Source organism: Neovison vison, chromosome 12 (assembly GCF_020171115.1).
Source record: "Neovison vison isolate M4711 chromosome 12, ASM_NN_V1, whole genome shotgun sequence".
Taxonomy (NCBI): domain Eukaryota; kingdom Metazoa; phylum Chordata; class Mammalia; order Carnivora; family Mustelidae; genus Neogale; species Neogale vison.
Genome location: NC_058102.1, coordinates 117,230,501 through 117,257,153, shown reverse-complemented (window position 1 = coordinate 117,257,153; position 26,653 = coordinate 117,230,501). Strand labels below are relative to the sequence as shown.

Genomic DNA, 26,653 nt, shown 5'->3' with positions numbered 1-26,653 from the left:
CAAGATGAAAGAACACTTTTGTGGAGTTGATTCTATGATGTTTACTGATACACCAAGAAAAAAAAAGACTGCTCTTATTTTATTGGAATTGCATTGCAAAGGAAAAATTCACTATGGGCAAAAAATTCATAAAGAATTCATATACAGTTCAAGATGTCACTATGGCAGAAAAAAAGGAAACTTCAAAGAAGGTAATAAAGTGGTATTTGCAACCAAAATGCTGGTTTGCAAGAACACCTTTAGATCAGAGAAAAGGCACTTCAATGTAAACACTGAATTGGAGTAAAATGACTGATTTTATCTTACTTGATTTTACTTATATTTACTTCCAATGGGGGGAAAATGACTTTTTAGGAACTTAATGTCAGAAGTCAGTTTCCACAGTTTTATTAGATTCTGAGTGATAAACTACCCAGAGTAAAAATAGGTATTTCTGATCTTTAAAGCAAGGACTTAAAACGACTGCCTCAGATTATTTACCATATGAATTATAAGCCCTTGAAGGAAAAGACATGTCTACAGAGCCCATAATATTTATCATTATACTCTGTAAGTGTAAGCTTACAAATAGTTGATAAATCAACACAATATAAAATAAGTACTTCTAGCACAGTGTTTCACAGCACGCATTTTTGGAAAGGTCATGACATTTTCTCTGGCTTAAACTTTTTGGTGTAATTATTAGAATGTCTCATGTTCTTCCTAATCTGACAAAAATATACAAAAATTATAGCTTAAACCCTACTTATTCCTCACTCCAAAAGCACATATGGTTAAAAGAGATATCTGATTACCATTTTAGAACACAAAAAAATCGTGAAATACCTAGATCTTCTCAGAACACAAACATTAAGAAACATTTGTGTCAGAACAATATTAAGTGTTTAAGATACAACTTTGTTTCTGTGTTCAAAGGGCTTTCAGTATAAGAAAAACTGATATAAGTGAATTTATTTTCTACAAGTTCACGTTTTGTATGACAGGGCTTGGGAGGTGTGTCAAGAAAGGCTTCATCAAAGCTGACTGCAAACAGGAGTTTGTTGAGCGAACCCATGGAAAGAAAAGAGGAACAGTGCAAGCAAAGGCAGAGCTAAGCAACTATTAAGAACAGTAAGCAGTTTAGTTAATTGAGCAGAGGGTTTCTGGTAGCACACAGCAGAGATGACGGTGTATCACTTCCAAGATACGGTTATAAAAAGACTGCAGCTTCTGTTTTAGGCACTCTCTGACATAAGCACACTCCTTCTATTGCATCATCTGCTCTGGGGAAGCCCGTTGTCAACTTGGGAGAACAGACGGGTAGTATCTGGCCCATGTGATGAGGAACAGAAGGCTCCCGCCAACATAAGTGAGCCTGGAAGCAGAATTTCCAATGGAGATGACTGCAACCCCGAACAGCTTTCTGTAGATATCCTGCCAGAATCACATAAAAAAGCAACTCCTAGATTGCTAATCCTGAGAAAAGGTAGGTCATATTGTTTTAAGCTGCTAGGGTTTGGGTAGGTAGTTAGTTATGCAGCCACAGATAACCAACACATATGTTGATATTGGGTCCTCACTATGTAACAAAAACTGAAAATGTGAGAATGGCTTTGGAACTAGACCACGGCCTCTAAGGAGAGTATTAGCGAAGAAGCTGTTAATAAAAGCTTCATGGTGTCTCCTTTAAGAAAAGGGATGATTTCTGCAGATGAAGACGGGAAATTTAGTAATACTGTTAGCTTTAGCTATGTGAAAAGTAGAAAAATTTACCTAATAAAGCAGGTGATTTAGCTAAGGAGATTTTAAACTGAGAGCTGAAAGTACGGACTTGTTTTTCTGCTTTATACAGTAAAAAAAAAAAAAAAAAAAAAGACAAAAAATAAACTGAATGAAGAACTGTTAAAGAGCCTCAATGGTTTTGAAAATGCGCAGTTTCTCCAGGATGCAAACGCTGAAATTTAGAAATGGACTCTGAGCCAAGATCAAATCCATGGCACTAACAGAAAAATGTGGTCTAAAACTAAACGGAACGAGTGACTATAAATCTTTTGTTAAAAACCTCAGAAAGATCAAAGACTTTTCCAGATAAAAGGCCTGGTAAAGAGAACTACTCACTTCAGATTCTCTCAAACAAAAAGCCTTTTTTTTTTTTTTTTTTTTTTTAAAAGGAGGCTTGATGGTGTGGTGTCTCAGCAGCAGCTCAGGATAGTAAAAGGCTTACCTGGACAAGCACGGGTGTGGCATTCAACTAATAAAATAGATCCCAATAAAATACATAGAAGACCTACAAACTTCTAAAAAGAATTACATATTCTGAAACACAGCCAACTTGAATAATAGACAAGAGATAATACAGAATGAAAAAAGATCTTCAGAGTCCCAGAATATTGGCAGGAAGCAAGCTAAGAAAACTCAACTTTCTACCTTTCATGAAAAAGGAGTAAGAAGAGGGCAGAACCAAATGCCCAAACGGCCAAGCTGAGGGTCTTACATAAATTATACTCAGGAACTGACATCCAACCAAGGAACTACTGTAATTATGTAACTGGATTTCAAAAATGCTTTGGACCAGGAACCTTGTGTCTACCATGCTCTGCTTTCTGCCTCCTGGTTTGAATGGGGAATGCTTTACAGGATTATCCTAAGCCTTACCCAGTATAGTGTTTTGGATATGTGAGGGAGGGGGCAGATATTTCTCTTTAGCTTAAAAGACTGAGAGAAATTTGAGAAGCTGTACCTAAGGAACTACATCTGAGCAGCATGAATATATCTGAAATGGATTTGCATGAAATTTTGGACTATAAGCTGATACTATAATGGGATGTGAGACCTGTGGGGCTTTGAAAGAGAGAGAGTATTCGAATGTCGCTACTGTGGTAGCTTGCCTCCAGTGATCCCTATCCCCTGGCATTCACAGCCTTGTGTGTTCCCTCCTACATTTACCAGACTTGGTAATTCCTAGCTCCCAGAAACTGCGTGAGATAGTAAGTGTTTGTTGTTTTAAGCTACTAAATTTAGGAGTGATTTATTATGCAGCAATAAATAAATACTATAGAAGGTAAGCAGGGGAAAGGGAAAAGACTAGAAAAAGAGGTCAGATCATCAGGGCCCGGGAAACCCTGTTATGGAGTTTTTGCATTTTATTCTATCAGAAAAAGGAACAATTTATGGATTTTAGATATTGAGCAACAACCAAATTCAAATTTTAAAAAGATCTTCCTGATAACTTTGAGTGGGGTTATAAATCTGAAAACCAGAGTAGGGAGATCAAGTAAGAAACAATTATAAATCTTTTAGACTAAGAGGCTGTCCTAACCTTTTAACAGGAATTCATAGATTCAAATGTATAGATTTGTGTGAAAGAACAGCCTTAAAAACTATAAAATCACTGAAGCGTACAGATCCTGTTAAAAAGTGCAGAAAACTTTTTCACCTGATGAATTCTTCAAAACACATTTTATACATTTTAGCATTCACTAGGAAACCAATCATGCGTTTAAGTTAAGACAATCCAATTGGCCGAAACACTTGTCTATTTAAGGCCATGTTTTCTGCTACCTTGCTTAGTATTTCACATCCTGTCATAAATACAGCTACAGGTGTATCAAAATCCATACTCACTATCAAAATACTCCATAACAAAAATAATTTGTTATGATGGAAATTTGTTGAAATTTTTAAAAACAACCTAAAAAACATGTTTCTATTCTTCAAGCCCTAAAAATCCTTCAAGGACTAAAAGTGAAGCTAAAATAGTAAGTTAAAAAGATCTGAGCACTTACTATATGTAAGCCACCATGCTATACTTTACACAGGATCTCAATCAGATCAGACTTGGGGTTAAGTGCACAACCAGAACTTTAACTAAAACCTAATTACATAGCTCATGTTTTGAGCCCAGTTGAGAAGGTATTTTCAACCCTATCAGACCTAATGCTCCTTTTTAAATTCTTTTACTATTCTATTTTACGCATTTTAAAAAGAATATTCAATCCAAGAACGGAACTGCAAAACAAAGGAGAATAAAAGGAAAGTAATTTACAATAAAGTATGTACTACAACATGTAAATACTTGGGATATTACCTAGGAAGACAAAATGAAGCCATCACAGATGCTACATGTTTACAAGAATCACTATGAATGTAACAGTTAAAAAAGAACAGACGTTATGCTTTAGGTCTGTTGACTCAAATCCCCAAAATGATGTTGATGAAATTATTTCCAAAATGGTAACAACCCCTACAAAAGTTCTAAATGAAATACAACATTTCCCTACTTTATATATATATATATATATATATATATATATATTACTTTATATACTAACAGCAATCCTAGAATTGCTAATACATGTGTAAATATATAAAAATAAATACACTGCACAAAAAACAATTTACATGTAAAATGAAATTAGGTCAAGACTCAGATAATTTACAAATGGAAATTTAACCTGTTAGGATATTCTGGGGGATAGTCAAAATCGTAAGGGCAATTCTTTGCGTTGCAGGGCTACCCTTCACACAGGGGAACCCACAATGTTCTTGACCCGAAAAGCATCTCCCTAAAATTGTGACTATCAAAGGCATCCCCACAATTTTCCAGAATGTCCTGAGGATGAAGAGAATACTACAGTCCCCATGGAGAACCCCTGATGAGAGAGGAAAGTTCTCAGATGCTCAATAAGAACCCCAAAGGTCCACTTACTGGATCCTCGATAAGCATACTGTACCAAAATCCTTCACTGTAAAGGTATTTACATAGAGCTTCGCAGTTTTTACAAATTTAAGGTTTGTGGCAACCCTAAACAGATCAAGCATATAGGCCTCATTTTTCCAACTGCATTTGCTTATTTCGTATCTTTGTGTCACATTCTGGTAATTCTCACAATATTTCAAATTTTGTCATTATTATACTTGTTAATGGTGATCTGTGATCAGTGATTACAATTCACTGAAAGCCTGAATGATGGTTTTCATCAATAAAGTATTTTTGGGGGGCTTAAACTCATGGCCCTGAGATCAAGACCTGAGGCTGAGATTAAAAGACAGATGTGTAACCAGCTGAGCCACACAAGTCCCCCAGTAATAAAGTATTTTTAATTAAGATGTGTACTTTTCTTTTGACATGTTATTGCACACTTAACTGACCCCAGTATAGCATAAACATATATAACCCACATACTTAGAGATGGGTTAACTATTCATCCTCCTTGCTTTTAGTGAAAAGAAATCCCATACCATTTTGTCTTCACTGTCCTTTCAAAAATCATCACCCCTCTGAAATTCATACCATCACTTCCCAAAGCTGACGTACACATCTCTTATTCAAGTCAGAGCTCCCAGTCTTCTTCTCAACTGCTAACACTCTTCTACCATCACGACTTCACCCACATTAATCTTTTCCTCTATTCCACCGTGGGCACCACTCGGGATTATACTCTAGCTCCTGCCTTCACTGGTAATTGTACCACCTCTGACATCTAAAATCAAGCATCTCACATTTTAACCACTATCCTCTCCTGACTTAGTTTTGCCCAATCTAGCACATCCCTCCCACAGAGCCTTTTATTTCAGTGACTTCTACCACTCCCCCACTATTTATCAGCTCCCTGTTGTCCTTTCCCTCCCAAACCAGCTTAGATTCCACGGTTTATCATGATGATTTACTTCTCATCCCTCTCTTCTTTCTCTGTCCATTCTGGGCAAACCTTTGCCCTAGAAAAACTCCTACTGTATACCTAGTTGGTGCTTGAACTCAAGTTTAATGCTTGCAGTCAACTGCTCAAGTGAGCCGACTGGTCTCGCTTGAAATGATCATAAACACCGAGCTGTCCGCTAGTCCTTCAATCATACTGCATTTCTCTAGTAAATCAGCTTTCCTCCACATACCTTCGTCTCTCTTAAGGTCCCCCCCACTACTCTGAGGTGATGACCTCACCTCATACTTCACAGAGAAAATAGAATCATAGGATGAATTACCTCATTCTCCCACTGCCAATTCTAATAACAGATCCGCATTTCCCCATCACATATCTGCCTTACTTTTAAAGAGGAAGAAGTACTCTAATGAATGACCAACTGTTCTAATTAATGACCAATCCCCACCATGAAACTGATCCAGGAGAGACAGTTTGAAGGAAATAGTTTTAGAAAACAAAGTGCCAAGCAGAGGAGGGGATAGGATCATTTTATCCTTTTAGACAACATCATTACAACTAAGTCCAATAACTACTTTAACATTTTTATCTACTAATTCTATTACCTGGGTTGTTTCTGTCTTTTTCTGTTATTTTTTCCCCTTGGTTGTATTTTCCCATTTCTTTGCATGCCTGATAAGTTTTTAATGGATGCCAAAAACTAAGTTTTATGTTGTAGGACCTTTCAGTATTCCTTTGAACATTTCTGGGCTTTTTCTGAGACACAGTGAAGTTCTCCAAAATTAGTTTGATCCTTTTGAGAATACTGTTTAATCTTTGTTAGGCTGTATCCAGAACAGTCTTTAAAGCTAACTGGGGCCTACTACTAAGGAAGTAACTCTTTTGAGAGCTTTTATCTGCCAACCTGTGTATTAGGATGTCTTTCTGCTCTGGCTATTGAAGACACAACATACTCCTCGCCCTATGTGAGCTCCCTATACTGTCCCTCCAAGTTCTTTCCAACTGCTTTTCCCTTAGCCTCTTTAGTTTCCTCACAGATAGGCTCTGTTTTTAGCCACACTCGAGGGGATCTCTAGAACTTTGTGCATGTCTGATATCCTGCCCTAAAGTCACTTCAGCATCCCCAAACTCTGAATTCTGAATTTTCTCTCTTCAACTCAAGGAGGCTTTTGTCAGGGTCTATTTGGGATCTCCCTTACCTCTGCTTACAGCCTGTAAACTCTCCAAGTAGAGACAGGGAAACCAAGGGCTATCTCTGCTTCCTTCATTTCTGTCCTATCCATCCTTTGTGCCTGCTGGAAATCTGTGACTGATTTTTAAAAAAATTAATTTATGTTAGAGAGAAAGAGAGGGAAAACACATGTAGACAAACACGGAGGGGCAGAAGGAAGAGAGAGAGAATCTCAAGCAGACTCTGGAGCCTGGAGCGCCATGTGGGGTTCAATTTCACAATCCCCAAATCGTGACCGGAGTCAAAATCATGAGTTGGACGCTTAACAGACTGAGTGACCCAAGCACCCTATTGTGACTCATTTTTAAAAGAAATCATTTTGTTGCTCCCTAGCCCACTCCAGCCACCGTCCTGCTTCTTTTCATAGCAGAACTATTGCGAAGAGTCATCTATATTCGCCATGACTCTTTTATCTTTCATTATTTCTTCTATTCTCACTGGGTTTTCCTTCCCATTACTCCACCAAAATGGGCAAATGGCACACATCCAATCAAACAATCACCCTCCCCTTACTCATCTTCTTAGTGGACATAGTTAACCAAAGTCCCTCTTTTTTGTGACGCGTTGATCCTTATTTTCTTCCTACTTCTCTATTAGCTACTCCTCTAGCCGAGCCCCAAGGCACAGCTTTAAAAACCATCTATCTCCTAAAGACTTTCAAGTTTATAGTACCAACCCATGACTTCTAAATTTTACAGCTGTAGTACAGACTTGTTCTAATGCACTATGTTCTTACATAGCCAGTTAGTTATGGACAAGAGGCACTTCAAACCAAACATGTCCATTCTTTCAGTATCCTCCCTCCTCCAAGTTTCCCTATCTCAGTAAGTGGCCCAATCATCTACCTATCCAGGTGCTCAAGGTAAAAATCAGGAGTTAATTCTTGATTCTCCCTCTCTCCATCTAGTACATTCATATTCACCAGCAAGTTTTGCTGGCTCTACCTTCAAAATATACCTCAAATCTATCCATTTCTCTTCATCTCCACTATCCCCACTCTAGTTAAATTCATCATCAACTCTCATTCCTGCCAATATGGCTCATTCTCCCACATGGTGGCAAGAATAATCTTGAAAAGACAGAATTCATATCATGTCATTCCTTTGCCTGAAATGCTCTAATTGCTTACTTCATTTCAAAACAATACAAACTTCATGTAGTAGCCTAGAATACCTAACCAGGTATGGACCCCTGACTATCCTTGGTCCTCAGTCTCATACTACCCTACCCTTTTTTCACTTTGCTCTGCTCATACTGGCCTTCTATTCCTCCCTCATACTTTCTGCATCTATGGGTTTCTCTGCCTGGAATGTTCTTCATCCAGATCTTCACAGGGTTGGCTCATTCCCACCATTCCAGTTCCAAATCCGTGTTCCTTGACCACATATGCAAAGAAAACTCAATCTTCCTCCTTCCACCTGAAATTAGCTTGTTCTACTGCCATGCAAGTTGTACTTTTTACTTTTATTTGCCTTCTTTTTTTGGTGTTCTCCCACTAGAATTCATTCAGTTAAACAAATCAAACCCTTATTATATGCCAGGCACTATTCTGGGTGCTGAAAACACAACAGTTAAAAAAAGCTAGACAAAAATTCCAGCTCTAATAGAGCCTACTATATATTCTAGGACAGAAGATTCATGAAAAAATGAACGCTGTTTATTCACTGTCATATCCACAGGGCCTATAACAGTTGTTGCCTCAAAACAAATGCACAACAAATATTTGCTATACAAGAGAATGAAAATGGATTATCTCCATTTTCTCAGTCTTTGTACAACAAACATACCTCACCTCAAATACCTCCACTTATCTATTAGAATAATGATCACGTTCTTGCTTTAGACTTCCAAATACCCATATTTATATTTTGTTTCCCTTCACCCTCCATTACATTACAGGTAAAACACAAATTTGCAACCACCATTATAAGATTCTGGCTCCAATTTTGAATTCTCGTAACAATAAAAGCATTGTGACTATAGCACCCACTTAGATTCTTTAAATCCTTTATAACTTGTGAGCCTTCCTAGACTAAAATGAAACTAATTATCCATGCACCCAGACTACCTTTATTTCTGTGTAAATTATGTTTATATAATATGCAAATAAAATCATTAACTAATTCAAGATTGAATGACTTTTCTATAACCACATAAAGCACATCTGGAAACAGACTTGAATTTATTGGTAACATAATACACTCATTACAACAAGAAATTATCATAGCCTTGCTTCATTTTGCAGTTACGAAAACCTCAGTACTCAGGTGTGTACATGCACGCACTCAACTGTTGGAACCTGGATGAAGCCTTGAGTCTAAGGCTGATTTTACCAATTATTACCTAAATTTAAAGACATCCTTTTTGCAAATATATACAACTGAACAAGAAAAGAACACATCTAACACGTTCACATCAGAAAATCCCCAAACACAAGGGATTGCGTAAATGTAGCTGTTCTTCAGAATCAAGGAAAAGGCCATTCTAAACATTCAAGTAGTACTTGGTAATAACAAAAGTCATCTACACAGCATTTTTACATACCCTGCCTTATTCACTCCTTGGAGCTACCTTGTAAGAGTAAATCAGAAGACCACAGACACATAAAAGACTAAAGTTCACTCAATAAGGTGAAGTGATTTGTCAAAGGCCACAAAAGCCAAACTGCATTTTCTCAGAGAATATATGACTGCTACTTGTGATTTCACAATTATGAAAATAATTAATCCCAATATATAAAATGATTTGAGACTGTATTAAATCACCAACAGGATGCTTTATTTTATTTATTTTTAAAGGAGATAGAAGTTTATTGAATACACCGCAGGAAGCAGCAGGCAGGACAGCAGAGAGGCTGTCTGCCCGTCCACAGGATGTTTTAAACCTCACATTATCTTTGCCCCTCGATTCACTCTAAGGCCACGTTCTATTTCTTCAGCCAGAACTTGCTATACTGAAATAAATTCAAACAAAATGATTTGCTTTAATATGTTACAAAATTCAGAAAACAATGCCACCACGTATAACTGAAACTGAACCAAATTTTCAAATATAACTTCTTCAACAACAAATAATTGAGGAAGAGTTTTATCTTTTGAAGAACTGATTATACTCCCATTCATCACAGCTACAATTCAAATAATGGGTCATAGTACTCTTAATTACAACATGTCTTTGTTTTCATCCACCTACTACTAGGAAGCTGGTGGATGAAATTCACTTCATATAGATTTAAAGGAACAAAGTTGGGTCTCCATTATGTTTAAAATAACTATAACAGCTCAAAATCACTACCTGTAATCACAGGCATTAAGTTACATAAACTTGATCAGGAAAGACTTGCCCCAATGTGTAAATGTGCTGGAGACAACACAGTTAGCTTCAAGTAACTGATGGAAAGTAGTTTTAGCAATTTATTGAAAACATCTGAATCATTTTTCTCATTGAATTCCCAATAAATGATATATTCTTACAGAAAAGGTATTATAAAATACTAACATAAATCACACCTTAAGGATTCAAAAGTTTACTTTAAAAAGTAAAAGACATACTCTAATCCCTGTCTTTAGAAGTATTTCATATTTTCATATACCACTTTTGCACCTAAAAACTCACAACTCATTTTATTCCCAAATTACAATATAAAATTCTCTTTTCCTTGTTCATTCTCTTAAGAAGCAGAATTACAAACTATGCCATCATTCCATGGTATTACTGCTCCTTTTATAAAGCCATCTTTTACTTTAAACTTACTGTTTTAATCAACTGCTTATCACAAATACCCCTAACTTTTCAGGAAAACTGAATCATATAGTCAGACTCCACATTTTTATACATACAAACAAAACTTGTCATTAGCAATGTACGTACATACACACATTAATCCTTCATCTGTTTAACTTTACTACTACCACATACCATGATGCAAAATATAAAAACTAAAATCTTGTTTTTAGGGGTGTTGGTTTAATATTCAATCTAACCACAAACTTATGAATGTGTAAACACATTCTTGTTTACAAAATTTAAGCTATCTTACATTTAGATGGTACTTTTAATTAAGTACTGTTAATTAGGAAAAAGAAATAGCAGTTCAACACAAACTCCATTACAGATCACAAAGCATTCACAAAATATGATTAGATATGTAAGCCTGTCAGTATCCATTACTATTGTTTTATAAGAAAATGAAGTCTAAGTACAAATGACACTAATACAAAATTTAAAAATTAAATACAAAATTTTAAATATCAAACAGTACACTGAAATAAGAGCTCTTTAGGCACCTAGGAATTACAATTTTCAAGAGGCTCCTTTGACAGTTAAGAGTAGTCAGTCTCTTCCTAAGTTGCCTATTAGCTTTTTTCGATTATCCTTCTCCTATTAATAAGTCTATCTAATTGTCATACTGATAAAATAAAAATAACTTCATTTGAAATTTCTAGAAGTAATGCTTAACCTTGAGCTTCCTGCTCCATCTCATTATCAATACTGTGAGAAACTGATGAAAAATAGGAACTTTTCTCCTAAAAAAAATATACCATCACAAAATTTTATGTGCGTACTGTGGGAATTCATAACTTTCAAGATTATTTCTAGCAACCCTTAAAACACTTAGAAACTTCTACTTAAAAATATCTTGGTAGGGGGGCACCTGGGTGGCTTAGTGGGTTAAGCCTCTGCCTTCAGCTCAGTCATAGTCTCGGGGTCCTGGGATCGAGCCCAGCATTGGGCTCTCTGCTCGGCCAGGAGCCTGCTTCCCCACTCTGTGCCTACTTGTGATCTCTGTCAAATAAATAAATAAAATCTTAAAAAAAAAATCTTGGTAGGGAGTGTCACCTGGCTAGCTCAGTCGGTATAGACATAGTTGAGCCTTGATATTGGGGTCACAATTTCAAGACGCATGTTTGGGGTACAGCTCACTTAAAAAAGAAAAAGAACAAATAAAATATAAAAACTAAAAAATCTTGGGAGGGTAGAAATTTTACTACTGCTTCTCAGTTATCTTTAGTTTTAAATAGACTATTTACTACTTAATGCAAAAAAACTCTCAATTTCTTTCTAATGCAAACCATTTGAAAAAAATTGAACCTTGCTCCTACAGTAATTGAGATTTCACATATTTTCTTCACTTCCAAGACAGAAAGGAGAAAGCTGGATTAACTTTACAGCTTCAAATACAAGGACTAAAAGCTCTTAGTTTATAAAATTTTAAAGAAAAAAAGATTCTTGGTTTCTTTCAAAAAATGAGAAATCAAACTTTTAAGTTGATCATTTAAAGTCATCTAATTTTTTTATAAAATAGAAAACTACTTTAAGTTTTGAAAATGTAGCACTTATTTTTCCTCATATCAAAGAGATGTACATATTTCCAATTTCCCCCTAATTAAAAATGAAAAAAAAAAAGAACCTGCCCACTTTATAAATAATCCTTAACTTGGGTTTAATAACATTGTATACAGGACCAATAATGAAAGGTGGTAGTCTTAAAGAGGGGAGAAAAGCAGGTGTAGGAGACCATTTTGTCTGGTTAGAACCCTATTAAAACAAGGTGTTGGACTGTAATGGCTAGACCCTACTTCTGACAGTCTTAAAGGTGGCTGTATAAAGTAATATCAATGTGATATCATTAATATGTCAATTACATCACATACCCTACCCAAACCAGAGTAGATAATAGAACTAAAAAGGTTAACTCCACTCCTAATGAAGCCACAACACCCTAGACATCCCAATGAAAATGTTAAACTACTGGAACCAGGTAGCTCCAATTTGTTGGAGCTTGAATATCACTTTAAAATCCATGTTTTCAGTGTGACTTTCCTGAAGGGTAAGTATCCATATGGGAAAATTATAATTTAACGTAAAGCTCCAATTTTGACTAACATAAGTCAACTTTAATAAAAACCTATCAATAGTACTGACATCTTGGAAAAGCTATCTTTCCCATTAAAGGTGAAGCTAGGGCACTAAACTCAGTATTTGAACATTCCTAACTTCAAAGTTATGATCTTAAATTTAAGATTATCTTAATAAAAATGTTCAAGTACTATAATGGTGAAACATCTGCCCTCTCCACTTGCTTAAACTTCTATCTTTTAACCCCCAAAGGGACTCATTTATCTCATTTTAGAGCTGACAGTTTTTTGATTTCCTACTTGAAAATTGCCTCAGGGGCGCCTGGGTGACTTTTGACATTAGCTCAGGTCTCAGTCTCAGGGTCCTGAGCTTAAGCCCCATGTTGGGCTCTGCCCTGGGCATGGTGTCTACTTATCAAAAAGTTGTTTTTTGATTTGGCAAGTTATAATGTATTACAGTGTATCAATTCAAACATTTAATCCCTAAACGTCTAAAACTCAGTCAAGTCCTTCAATTTATTACAATCTGGAGTTATTTTTCAATCCTACAGTAATAAAAATAAATTTTAAAACTGAGTTAAGTCATTTTTGGGTGGGGAATTGAGGATTTCTGCTTAAAATTGTTTCTTAAAAATTAAGAGGCAGGCCTAATTAAGTCAATGTGTTAAAATAAGTTTTATTTTCAGTGTTAAGACCTAGGATTTCTGTTATTCACCATAGAAACAAAATACGGTAAAAATTACCAGACACAGTTTACATGACAATTTTGCGGATACATTTTGATCATGAAACGCTTTCTTAATTAAGTGGTGTATACAAAACCATCCTCATTTAAGTCTGCCCTATTTTTCATGATCAACATATCATTATACTTCTTCTAAACTATACCCTCAATTCAGGTTCTAGAGCACCCCAAGAGACACCATAAATAATGCACCAGTCAAAGGCAAAAGTTTGTTTTAACCACTCATCTTTTTAAGAAGTATATCATGCTTCAGCAAATTATCAAGAAGTTTTGTTTTTCTAAGGCTAGCTCAGAATTCAACTACATTTATGTTTAGTCTACATTTTCAACAGCATGTATCATGCTACTTTCAATAGTGTGACTTACATGGCCTGCTACTACTACTGACAGCATGAACCGCAGGACTGTACAGCAGCAGTTTACCTGGTACTGTTTACATCCTTCTATTAAATTCGGTATCTGTTCCTGAGGTCTATGTTTCACTGGTCAGAGTTTTGGTTGTATGTAAACTGAAACAAATTTAAATAGATGATGGAAAAAGAAGTCTGAAGGGAAAAAGTCCCTGATGTCCCTGAGAAATAGACTCCACATGTTACTAACTAATGATATCCACTGCACTGTAAAATGTCAAAATTATTTCTGTGAACAAAATTATCTGTAAAATTTAACAAGTATTAATACTTCAGTTGAGCTCAGCTCTGATTTCAGGTTGTACGTCTTGGACTGTTCTAAGTATTCACAGAAGCAAGACTCAACTAAATGTCAAAAGTGTACTGTAGTGCTACTTTGCTTTTATCAAGGCTCTCCCCACCTTTCCTGGCTGCAAAACAAGAACTATAAATTAAATACCAAGGCAGTGTAACACCAGCACCCCAACTTGAAAGTATTATCTGTAAAACTTATAAACAGAAACAAAAATAAAACCAAAAGACAAGATTCTGCAGTCACAAGTACTTTAATTTTTAAAAACAAATCACTTATTAAAAAATAAACAAATGGCACCAGTCTACTCTAAAGTTGATACATGTAAAATAAAGAAGTTCCGTCTCATAGATAAAGGGCTGAAAAGTCAGTACTACACTAGACAATCTCAACTACTACATAAACTTATCACTTGGCTTGTCTATAAAGTTAGATTTAAAACACTACTCTGAAAAGTAACATTTACTGTCACAACTATTTTACTTGAAAAGGTTAAGTAACCCAAACAGTTTAAATAGCTTTATTGTCAGAATCAACATTACAAAGCATAATTTCTACATTTAAAATTCTTACAGTACCAAATAGAAGTATTACAGTACAATTTTCCACAACAAAATTGTAGCACACAAATCCAGCGACTCCTTGATTTCCTTGAACTGTCAATACACTGCACCCTGTTTAAATGGCTGTACCTGAAAACCAAGGTATGCAATTCCTTAGGATTAGAAGTCATCAAGTTATACTGTCAAGGATCTGGGGGAAATGAGAGGAAGATTCTATTATCCTTGTGTCTGAACCCAATTTCTACAGCAAGGTAATGCCACAGCTATGATAAAATGTCCATTAGGTGTAAACAGCTGAATACGGAAACCCACCCGATTTAGACATCTCAATGTTAAGATTTCTGTAAATGAACTCAACTTTAGTTCGGTTATCGATAAGGACTCCCTCTTGCGAAATCTAGATCTATAACATCTTCTTAAATTGGGTCTTTTCTTCCCCTATGTTGAGAAACCAGAAAGAAGGCGAACTTACACTTTATTTAAAAAAAAAAAGAAAGGCAGTAATAAAGTTACAGGCTTTAGGAAGAGCTACGTACTCCAAAATAAGTCTGCAACATAGTCTCAAAGATCAAAGAAAGGTCAGGAATACTTTATGACCCTCCGATTAATTAGAACTGGGGAGGATTAAATGCAAAAGTCCCAGAAAGAGGATATTAAGTCTTATCTTCTATGAAAGTCAGTCATCCGGGCAAACACGCCGCACCCTCGACATTCTACTGCAGGGGGTGAAGGGAATATGAACCTCACAGACGTGCTGTCAACATTACAGGCCCCAGTGAGCCCAGCCACCTTTCCAGGCCAACGGGAAGTGAAATTCCCCCACAGTGCACGGAACCTGCGCTCCCCGGCGCCGGCAGCGCGCGAAGACCGAGGTGGCCCTAGAACGCCACCCAGCGGCCTACGGAGAGGGCTGCAGGCGGGTCCTCCGCGGCTCCCGGCTCGCCGCACCCCCACCGCCACCCAGCCCGTTCCCCTCTCCGGATGCACAAGGCCCAACCCAAGAACTAAGACCACAAAATGGCTGCCGGCAGCTTCGTCACGTGACCCCTTTGTGCCTTTCGGGCTCCCGAACTCCGCGGGACCCGGGTACAAGTGGCCGGGGTCCGCGGGTGGCCTCAGAGGAGGCCCCGCCGGGCCGCGACGGCCGGGGGTCGAGGCCGGGGGAGGCGGGGTAAAGGCCCGGCCGGCGACTGAGAGTCGGCGGCGAAGAGAAGATGGCGGCCATTTTGTGTGGGTATGCTGCTCCGCCGCCGCCGCAGGCAGCAGAGGGAGCGGGGCCTGGCGCTGGGTCGGACAGGGGAGTTAACACGTACCGACTCCTCTTCCTTCTCCATTCCGGTGGGCATCTGCGGCACGGCCCGGTTTATCGAGGCGTATTCGTGCAGGTCGGGCAGATCCTCACAGCGGAAAACCGGCAGCGGCTTCGAGGCGTCTAGCGCCCGCGCCCGAAACGACAGTTTACTCATCTCAGGCGCAGCAGATACCTCTCCGCTCTGGGGAAACGGCCCCGGCCAGCGGGATCATGGAGAACCGGGGGTTCGGTCCCCACTCGCCTACCGCTGCCGGGGACTTGAGGGGCGGAGCGCAGAGCCCGCCGTCCGGGTACTAACACCAGCCGGGAGGGTGGGAGGCTGTGCCGCTCCGCTCCTCTCTCGCTCGCTCTCTTCAATACGCCATGGCCAACATGGCGGACATTAAAACTCCACTGTGCGCTCTTCAGCCAACCCCAGCCATTCCCCACACTGCATCGCGCAGCGGCGCGGGCACGCGGGGGGGGGGGGAGCGCGGGCTCGAGGCCGGGCGCCGGCACGGAGCGCGCGTCCCGCCAACCCCCGGCGCCCGCCGGCCTCGCTGCTCGCGGCCCCCACCCTCTGCGGGCCCGGAGGCGGACAGGCGGGACGGGGCAGACTGGGCGCTCGGACGCCGGGAGCCGGCTCCTCCGTCCTCCTCTCCCTCTCGGGCACGCGCTCACTTTCTCACGCTCGCTCCCTCCCAGCGCCGTTTTCTGACAGGCGAAGGTGCAGGCAAACTATCTCCACCCGCACGCCGGTTTTGCGAAAGGCAACGGCGGGAGAATTGCGGGGTGGTGCTATTGCCCCGGGGTAGGCGGGCTCGGCACCTGTCACCCCCGCCAGCTGCCGGCGCGAGGGGCGGGGGAGACGCCGGGGGGGCCAAAGCCGCCCTGGGTGGGGGTTAGGAGGGGCGCTCCAGAGGCGCAGCGCACCGATGGGAAATTCAGTGGGTGAATGCATGTCTTAGCGGGCTTTCAGGTCTTTAAAACAAAAATACAAACGAAATTAGGGGCAGAATGCCTCTTCGGGTGAACTTTTACCAGCGATTATTTTTACGTCTAATGAAACTCTGGATTATAATATTTGACAGGCTCAGCCGCAAACCATTGGTCAGTTCCCATCCATTGGGCTCAATATAAACGGTAGACATCCTACTCTGCTCCAAAGTAGGGTGTTTTTGTTTTTTTTAATCTTGCATTTTATCTACCCGTATTCACTCTTATTGTAATTGAAGCAAAAGGAGTTATTATCGGACACTGTTACCTTAGGGGGGAAAATTTTTGAAGTAAGACCTTCAGAATTTTAGAGCCAATTCGTTACATGTAGTAGCTCATGATTTTTTTTTTTTTTTTAACTTAAGGGAATGCTGCTTCCACATAGCCATGGGTTCCACTTATCACTTGTTTTCTGAAAAACTTTCTAAAATTGAGTCCTATAAAGATCTGTAGTGCTCCTGTCAAATCAAAAAAAGAAAAAAAAAAGGCGGGGGGAGACCGTGTTGTTATAGAAATTTAGATGGATGTCATCTATTAATATTTGGTTTATAATACACGTGAAAATTGGTATCTAGAAAGCTCTTTCCAGTGGGTTATTTAAAAATCCAGAAATACTGTTGTGGTGGGTTTAGTAGGTTTGCCAGCAAATTACAAACATTCACTGAGACACAAAAATGTTTTATAAGTCTGGTTTTCTTCCTGGGGGCTACATAGTAAAAATAATCACTACTCTTAAATACCGGGTTGGATAGGAGCTGTTACATGCTTAAGGCACATAGGCAAACTGCTGTCTTCCAGGTTGGTTTAGCTACGCTCTACCAGATGGGGAAAAGACAACGAGTGCATGGATTGTAGTTCTCGAAAATTACTCTGAAACTCTTCATACTGGCAAATTCCCTCTAATGAGGAAGAGGGACTTTCATCTACATTTCCTATACTAAGACTGTGCAGTGAGCAAACATTTAGGAGTCCTCATGGTCTTCTATGGATGCTGCTGATTGTCACAGAGCTCTCGGAGAAGGACCTTTCCATGACAACTGCCACACCTGGAGTGTTATGATGAAAGCGCAGGCTATTGTGGGAACAGGCAGGAGTGGCACCCAATGCACAGGCAGCGGCTCTAATGAGAGGATTCAGGGAAGGTTTTTTGGAGGAGATAATATCTGAGTCAAAACTGTGTAGGATAAGTATGAGTTAACCTTGCCAAAGAATGAAGAGAAGGAAAAGTATATTAGGCAAGGGAAGCAGCATGTGCAAAGGCAGCCACGAGAGCCCATGTCGTATTCTGGGAGCCTCAAGAATTGCCAAGCATACTGTGCAACAGACACGTATTTAGGCAGGTTGAAGAGTTCTGGCTCAATATTCGTAGAGTAGTCCTCTCCAGCCTGCAATATTAGATTTCTGAAAATCCTGCAAGTAGAATTCTGTTGATTTTACAGAAGACTTTGTAGAGCAAAGTCTTTACAGACTTTACGGACTAATAAGACTTTCTAGAACAAAATAGGGTCTTAAATTATGAATGAACCACCAAGGAAACAAATACAATATTTTTAAACTGCATTAAAATAACAGCTTATGAATAACATTTTCTTCATCCCTAATGGGCACTGTACAAATCAGTTCCTTGCTCCCTAGAAATTCTAGAATCACCCTCCATGGCAGGTTTGGAGATATTTACAAATTAAGCTTACCTTTTTGCAGATAATATACCTGCTGAGAGACATTTTCTTTTTGCATCAATTCTCCATCCAGCTCAATGCCCTGGATTTCTGACTCCTAGTTCTAGTTTCCCAAGGACCCAAACGCTGGAGTCCCAAGCCTTATAACGCAATTCACTTCTCTCCCTCCTAAGGGGCAGGAGTGCAGTAATAATGGTTCAGGTTTCAATGTAGGGGATATAAGTAAGATTCTGATCAAAGGATACCCAGTTAACCAAATGATCAGCCCAAGGCAGTATGGTAAAGTACAGTGTTACGGGAGTTCAGAAGGAAAAGTCAGTTCCCGCTGGGCTGATCGGAGAACATGGAGAAGATAGTGTGTGATTTGGTTGTGAAGGATGACTAATATTCCAATTGGCAATGGCAATGAACTGGTAGAAGAAAGGGTATGCATGGGAGAAAGCAACTGTTTGAACAAAACAGTGAGAGGAGGCAGCTGGCTGGTTTATGAAGATGAGAAGGCTTATTTGGCCAGAATTCAGTAGGAGACTCTGACAACAAACCAGGTATACGATAAAATGGGTAGGAACTTGGGTTGAAGGAATAGGGGTAGAAAGAGATAAAGTTTTAGTGGTGATAATAATTATAATATCATCATGCTCAAATGTGCTTCATTTCAATTTATACCAAATACAGAACTTCTGCTGAAAACAACAAAGAATGTGTGAAATGCAACTGCTCTGGCACTGCTGTTGGCTATATATAATAAACCTGAAATATGGTTCTGAATTTTAGTTCATGTCCAATATGTGCCCAAGTCTTATTATTTATTCTTGGACATTGTACCCAGGATTCGTTCCCTTGTTTCCATTTCCATTGTCTCAACCATAGTCCCAGCTCTCATCACTTCCTGCCTAGAAATGTCCTCCAATCCAATGCATCCTTTATTCATGCATTCCTTTGATAAGCTGTCCTTAACCACCAACTTTACAGGAAACTGCAGGTACTCTCATAGTGACTAGTGGTAACCAGCAGTGGCTGGATGAAGCTTTGTTTCCTGGGGATATCAAGAAGAGAGTACAAACTGCCCTTCAGGGGTTGGTTCATAGTGCATGCCACCAAATCAGTGTGCCTAAATACCCACTCCATATATCCTCCCCTACCCAAGCCACTTATTTATATCTGCTCTTTGTTTTGCCCATTAGATAAAGCCTTTTGGGGGTATATCGTTGTTAGGGTGCCTCAATAACTTTGACTAACTCTGTCTAACATAGTTTCCCATTACTGCCTAAGACACGCTCTTCACTGCCTCCTAAGTCACACCACCATCTTTAGAAATCGGCATGTCTTTCCTGCCTCCAGATTTTTATTCATTCCTTACTCTCTATTCTCCCCCATCCAGCTTCAGACGGACTATATATTTCTAGCTACCAAAATGCTACCTCACAGAAATGTTTTGAAGATTCAATAAAACAATCCATGTAAGTATTTAGAATGGCCTGTGATCCACAGTAAACCTTCAGTAGTGGTAAACTATTGTTATTATCCTCCAAAATCCAATTCAAATAGCATGTCCTCCATGAAATTTTGACTACTTAATCTCTCTGGGTTCTAATTTCCTAATCTGAAGAGAGGTTAGGTGAATTCAAAATAATTCTTCTTAAGCTTCCACCATTCTTTCTTCTTTCTGAACTCCTATTACACTTTCAATCAGTAAGAATAATAACCACATTTACTCTGTGGCCGGCAATGCAGAAGTACATTTTAAATGCATTATCTCATTTAATTTTCATGGGAATCCTACGAGATCTGTCCTGTTAGAGAAGTTGCAAGACCAGTGTATGGTCATGAAGTTGGTGAGAGGCAATGCTGAGATTGAAATCCCTGGTGTCTAACTCCAGAGGGAGGCACCCATAATCAGATTATAAAGTGAACTGAGGAGTGAATGAGAGGTGAGGAAAGATGTTGAATATGGGTTACCCTTTTAAGAGCCTTAGCAAGGAAGGGAGGAGACGCAGAGACAATGGGGTAACTATTTGGGTCACAGATTTTGTTGTTTTTGAAGATGGGAGAGATATGGGCATGTTTGTATGCTGAAAGCAAAAAATCATGTAAATGGATTAACTTTAGAGCTATCTTCCTTTGAGGCAGGAAGGAAGGACAGCAAGAATGGATAGTGATCCAAAGAAGTTAAACTCTCTGATGGTAAATAAATAAAATATTAAAAAAAAAAGTTTTAAACTCTCTGATGGGACAGTAAGATTTAAAAAATCATGATGCCAATTTTGCTAGCAGCCCTCTAGATTCTTTGTGTTCCTTCGAGCATTCAATAAATATTGACTGGATGTTTACTAAGAACTAGGTAAAGCAGCTTGTGCTGGAGAGTAACCTATTTAATCCAATGACTGGCACTTACTGACAGATTACACCTGTGTACGGGCCAGGTGTTAGTCCAAGGTTGTAAGGGGCAAAGGAATAAAAATGAGAGAGTTGTGAGACACCAAAGGAGCAGGCCGAGGGGAGGAGGAAGAAGAAAAGGGAGGCAGAAGCAGAGAAAGGGAATGTAGTAACCCTTAAGGTGCTTTACAGTCTCAGCACATAAAATGTATTATATTTCAACAATTTGTTCTACTAAGCAACATATCCAAATCAGTATGGTATAAATGGTACATGGGGTGAAGAAATGAAACTTGGAGAAATAAGAGAAAAACCATTAACAAAGTAGAATTTTATGTTGGAAGATTTAAGTCAAATTTATTAGTGTATGGTAGACCAAAAAAGATTGACAGGGAAAGGGGCTTTCAAGAGAGACTTACGTGAGTTACTATTGCTTCTATGACCCAAGGAAGGAAATCATTTTCCTTTTGAAACCTGAGGCACAGAATTATATTCTCTATTACCTAATAAATTAGGATTGTTGAAATTAAAGTTCTACTTTCACTCTATTCTTCTTTATGATACTGTGAGTAACTGTTGTGCCAATTACTTAGATAAGCACTCTGAATCCAGTTTTTCCTCTCTTCCAGAATAGGGAAGGGAAAGTGAATAATCTCAACCCCATGGACTGAGATTATAGGTGTGAAGAATGATTCATGGAGTGAGAATTGGAGGGCATAGAGAACAGAGCCGGAGGAATACCAACATCTAGGAGACAGCAGAAGGACAAGAGCCAGGGAAAGAACAGAGAAGGAGGGACAAGAGGCTGCGAGAAACATGAAAGCCAGCGGAGGTCCATATTTCAAGGAGGACCCAAAGGATCAACGATTAGGACCAAAAATGTCAATGAGGAGGACCAAAAAGATGGAGGTTGTCCCTGGAGATCATAAAAAGCACGACTTCTAGAGGACGCTGTGGGCGGAAAATATACTCTGGTGAGTTGAGATGTGAATTGGAGGAGGCATGGCTGAGTGGTGCCTGAAGAATATTCATTAATCATTTACCAGGCAAGCCAAAGCCAAGTAAAATTTTGAAGTGGTTTCCCAGTACTTTTCTGTGATACTATTATTGTTACTTGCCCACCTAAGTGAGAGTACCTCCAGGCCAAAAATCAACTTAGCTTCAGGACATACCCAGGGACAGAGTGGCTAACATCACCAGCACCTCCCACATTAGACATATTAAGAGAGAATGTGTTCCATTATTTCACAACAAAATCCTGGTTATGGGAGGAAGTAAAACTTATCTACCATCTTTAAAGTTGCAGAAGCCAGTGAACAAAAAACCGACCCAATTAGTGATAAGGATATACGTCACATCCATATCTTCAGATTTCTTCTGAATTAAGTTTCCCAAACACTAGACTCATCAGCCAAAAAACAACACAGGTGCACTGTGGTAGAAAGTGGACTTGGATATTATATTTTGGTTTAATTGATTTCTTTATAATCAGGTTAACACTTTGATGTGTTTGTTTCTTCTGGTCTTTCCTGGGTTTTCTTTTATTTTTCATTTGCTTGTTTTGTAATATTGGAATAATAATGAATATTGTTTTGTAGTCCTCACTTCCAAATATAATCTGAGAACATTCTCACCTCATTAAATAGTTTTATAAGATTCTTTTTTGATAGATACTTATCCTATGTATATAGCGTAATTCCTTAAGCGCCCCCTCTTTGGGAGGTTTACAAAGTGTACTGACTTTTCTTTATTATAAAGAACACATATTGCCTTAATAGAACATTTAAAATAAACAATGGGTTTGAATTTTCATGGCTTAAGGCTCAGAACAAATATCTGCTGTTCTTTATTTTTTATTTTTATTTTACTTTTAATTAGTTAATTAATTAATTTTGGTGGGCAGCAAAGAAAGGTTTAAGAGATAGCAAAAAGACAGGACAAAGCTGGGTTGCCCTTTTTTTTTATTTTTTTATTTTTTAAGGATTTATTTATTTATTTGAGGGGGCAGGGAGAGGGTATGAGCACATGGCACATGCACACAAGCAGTGGGGAGGGGCAGAAGGCAGGGGAGAGAAGGGGAGAGAAAGAGAGAGAGAAGTCAGGCTGACTCCCTGCTGAGCACGGAGCCCCCACTAAGAGCTGGATCCCGGGATCCTGAGATCATGCCTGAGCTGAAACCAAGAGCAGATTGCTCAACTGACTGAGCCACCCAGACACCTCTACCTTTCTTTGAATAACAATACGGCCAAATCGGCGCAAATGAAGGTGGACGATTTTACTGCCATTCTGAGTTGATGGCAAAATACAGGTCTTCAATATCTTAAAAATATTTATGGACTAAAATGCAAGTATTTCTTCCCAGATATTAGTTCAGCATTTTTCAAAAGTATGATCCATAAAACATTAATCCCAGAGGTTACATTCTGAGATGAGGTACATAAAAAAGCTACATATAAAACCAGTAAGTTAGAAAAATACTGTCTAGCATATGTTTCTTTTACAAATATGGATGGGCTCACAAGGTGTAGGTTCAGGACAAATCCTGCAGAAAATAAAACTATTTACTAATGCTTATCACAGTATTTTTCAAATTTATCAAACCATGCAACCTCTTACTATATACTATTAATTATTACCTTTAATTCTATAAAATTACACTTTGGGAAATTCTAATCTAGGCAACACAGGGAAATGAAAGTTTTCTAATCAAATTTTTCATTTACTTGCTTAAGAAGCCTGACATGCTAACTCTGAAAGAAGCATAAAGATCTTATAAATGCAAAGTGCTATCCTTATCACCAGGATAAAAATCTTTTTTTTAATCCTGCTAAACAGTGCAAAATATGACATTTAAAACTGAACAGAATTCTAACCAACACAGAATTAAGCAGATTGCTACTCTTTAGCAATATATTTGGTATTTAATACCAAATTAACCAAATTGTTCAGCCACTTTTCTTTCCAGAGGTTTCTCTATTAAAAACAACATGGTAAGGCACTTTGATTAGGATTTTTATTCTAACTTAAGCTCTTGGAGCCGCAGTTTCTTCATCCATACGATAGGAATCAACAGAATCTACTGTTTAGGTTGATACATTGATTCAATAAAATCATTAATGCAAAGAGTTTATCATGGATCTGACACAAAAATAATGCTCAATAAGCATGGGTTATTTTTAAAGGACATTTTAATCCTATTTTATCCCATTGATCATTTTATTTTTCTGGGCTCCCCCATCCCCCTTATATACAGTATAAAACAATATTAATTGTAAAGGCTTTCAAAACTCTTAGCTGAGGCAACAAAACAAAACCAAGCTAAAAATGGCCTCAAATGAAACCAAAGACCTATATTTGAGTATATATACATATACACAGATACACATATATAACTAATTTATAAAAACATTATACTCTAGAGGTTTTTTTGTTTTGTTTGTTTCCCTTTAGTAGTTTTGTTCATTCCTACGTTTAAATCTACAAGGACCCCTAGCATCCAGCACAGTCCCCACCAACCCCACCCCCTTGCCAAATGATTCCTTAGGCTGGCTGCCCAGTGACTGCTCAATCTCCAAATCTGGTCAAGCAAGCTCCCCAGGGGGTCAGGGTCTCTCAGTACAGGCTGATACTGTTTCCCTTAGGGTGAGTGCTTTGTGTAAAAACAGTCAAATGGTAAGTAACATTTTGCATTCAAAGTAGCAACATGGTGCACTGAGACACAGCATTAAGTCTTGAAAGGAACACTGGCTTCCATGTTTGAAGAGCTAGATGCTAATCTAGTATCTACCACTTACCAGGAATATGACCCTATAGAAATTATTTAATTTCTGAGCCTTAAGTATCTCATATACTCAGTCTAAATACTTGTTTTCCTCTCTTGCAGGCCACTCTGATGAACAAATGAGCTAATATAGTGAAAAATCTTTGACAGCTGCAACTTCAAATATAAATATTAAGGAAGAATATATTATTTCAATTTCACCATAGTGGTTAGGAAGGGCATATGTGTATACATGCCCCAAAATAACACACTGAAACAGAAAATCTATGACCTATCCAAATTGCAGTTGATCACAGATTTGACTGAGAAACTCAAGTGCTTTGGACATTGCCGTAAATAGGAAATCTTCAACACAACACTGAGATTCACCTATTTATTTATTTTTCAATAATCTTTTTTTCACCCCTTTTAATTTATCCGGCCATATTTTTTTTCAATTATTCTAAAGAGTGTCTAGCACAAAATAAAAGTTAAAAAAATCTATCATAAGTTTGAATTATTTTAAGAAATGTACCTGTTTATAATTTTAATATTTTATTTGTATTTTTCTAAATATTGTATTTTTCTAAAAAAAATCTCTCTTCCTCATCATCACCTTAAGAACAGAAAGTCAATAAAAATGTTTTTTTTTTTTCCTGAATCTTCTCTTCTCCCTAATTTCCCCCATTTTAAAAGCAGCATTCCAGGTTTTTAGCAGATGACATGCTAAGAAAACAAATGGCTAAAATACAGTGGTTAAAAATACTAGCTCCAGAGTCAGACATGATTTGGCTTTTTTTTGTAGCTCTGTGAACATAAATAAAATTATTAACTTCTATGAATTGCAGTTTTCTCTTCTGTAGCATGGCGACAGTTTGGAATAGATAAAGAAGATAAATAGGTAAAGAAGCCACGTGACCAAATTTATGGAGTTCTTACCTTGGCAGGGCACTTACATATACTATCTCATTTAATCCCTATAAAATGTTATAAAACAGCTCCAGTGCCTGTCATTATAGTAAGATTTTGGTAAGTGTTCTTAGATAATACTCTTTCACAAAAAAGCCGAGCACTTTTCTCAAAGAGAGATTAAGCAATAGTTTTCAGTATAGGGTGGGAAGTTGGTTGCCCCAGAGAAGGCTGAACCAGGTCCTAATTATCTTCATTTTAACATAAACGGTAAACTGGGTTTATACTAGCTGTTCAGTCCTTCTTTTCATTGAACAGAAACACTCAAAACACAAACCTTCAAAAGAAGGAAATGCTATGGGAATGAAAAAGTATTCCTTCTTGAATAATTTTTCAAACCCTATCTTTTGTCCTTCCATTCACAAAAATGCTAATATGTACACACACACACACACACACACTTTTAATATCAGACTCATAGAGGACACTATTGTGTGTCTCTTTAGTATCTAGTTTCATTCTTCCATCTTAATAGAACTCCCTGCCTTTATTTTCTTGGGTTGTTCCAGAATCTGTGCTTCTTCAAATGAACTTTCATGTTCTACTTGAGAAATAATGGCTCTTAAGGAGTAATTTTGAACTATATTCTGTCTAATGGCCTTAAAATTCTATTTTGTTAGTTCTCGGAATAAAAGACAAAACAACTTTAAGTGTAGAGAAAAGGATAACCTTACGATAGTATTGCCTCCATCATGTGGGTTTTTAGACTATTTTTAGAAAGAAGAGGTTTTAAAATTTTTTTTCAATTAATTTGTTTTTAAAGATGTTATATATTTGAGAGAGCACAAGCAGAGGGAGCGGCAAGCAGAGGGAGAGGGAGAAGCTGGCTTCCCACTGATGTGAG

At 38.3% G+C, this 26,653-nt stretch overlaps 1 protein-coding gene and 1 long non-coding RNA gene across 3 annotated transcripts in view; one reads left to right on the top strand and one right to left on the bottom strand.

Moving 5' to 3' along the window:
• EPC1 (enhancer of polycomb homolog 1) overlaps window positions 1-16,464 on the bottom strand; it is a 65,701-nt gene extending 49,237 nt beyond the window's left edge. For both annotated transcript variants that reach the window (XM_044228706.1, XM_044228705.1), the window contains exon 1: window positions 16,052-16,464. In XM_044228706.1, the coding sequence (XP_044084641.1) occupies window positions 16,052-16,204 (153 nt within the window). In that variant the 5' untranslated portion in view covers window positions 16,205-16,464. The remainder of the gene's footprint in view (window positions 1-16,051) is intronic.
• Window positions 15,859-25,277, top strand: LOC122892359. The gene is made up of 4 exons (XR_006381399.1): window positions 15,859-15,972; window positions 20,086-20,164; window positions 21,710-22,054; window positions 24,964-25,277. It is a non-coding gene; the product is annotated as an uncharacterized LOC122892359 (long non-coding RNA).
• The last annotated feature ends 1,376 nt before the right edge of the window (window positions 25,278-26,653 follow it).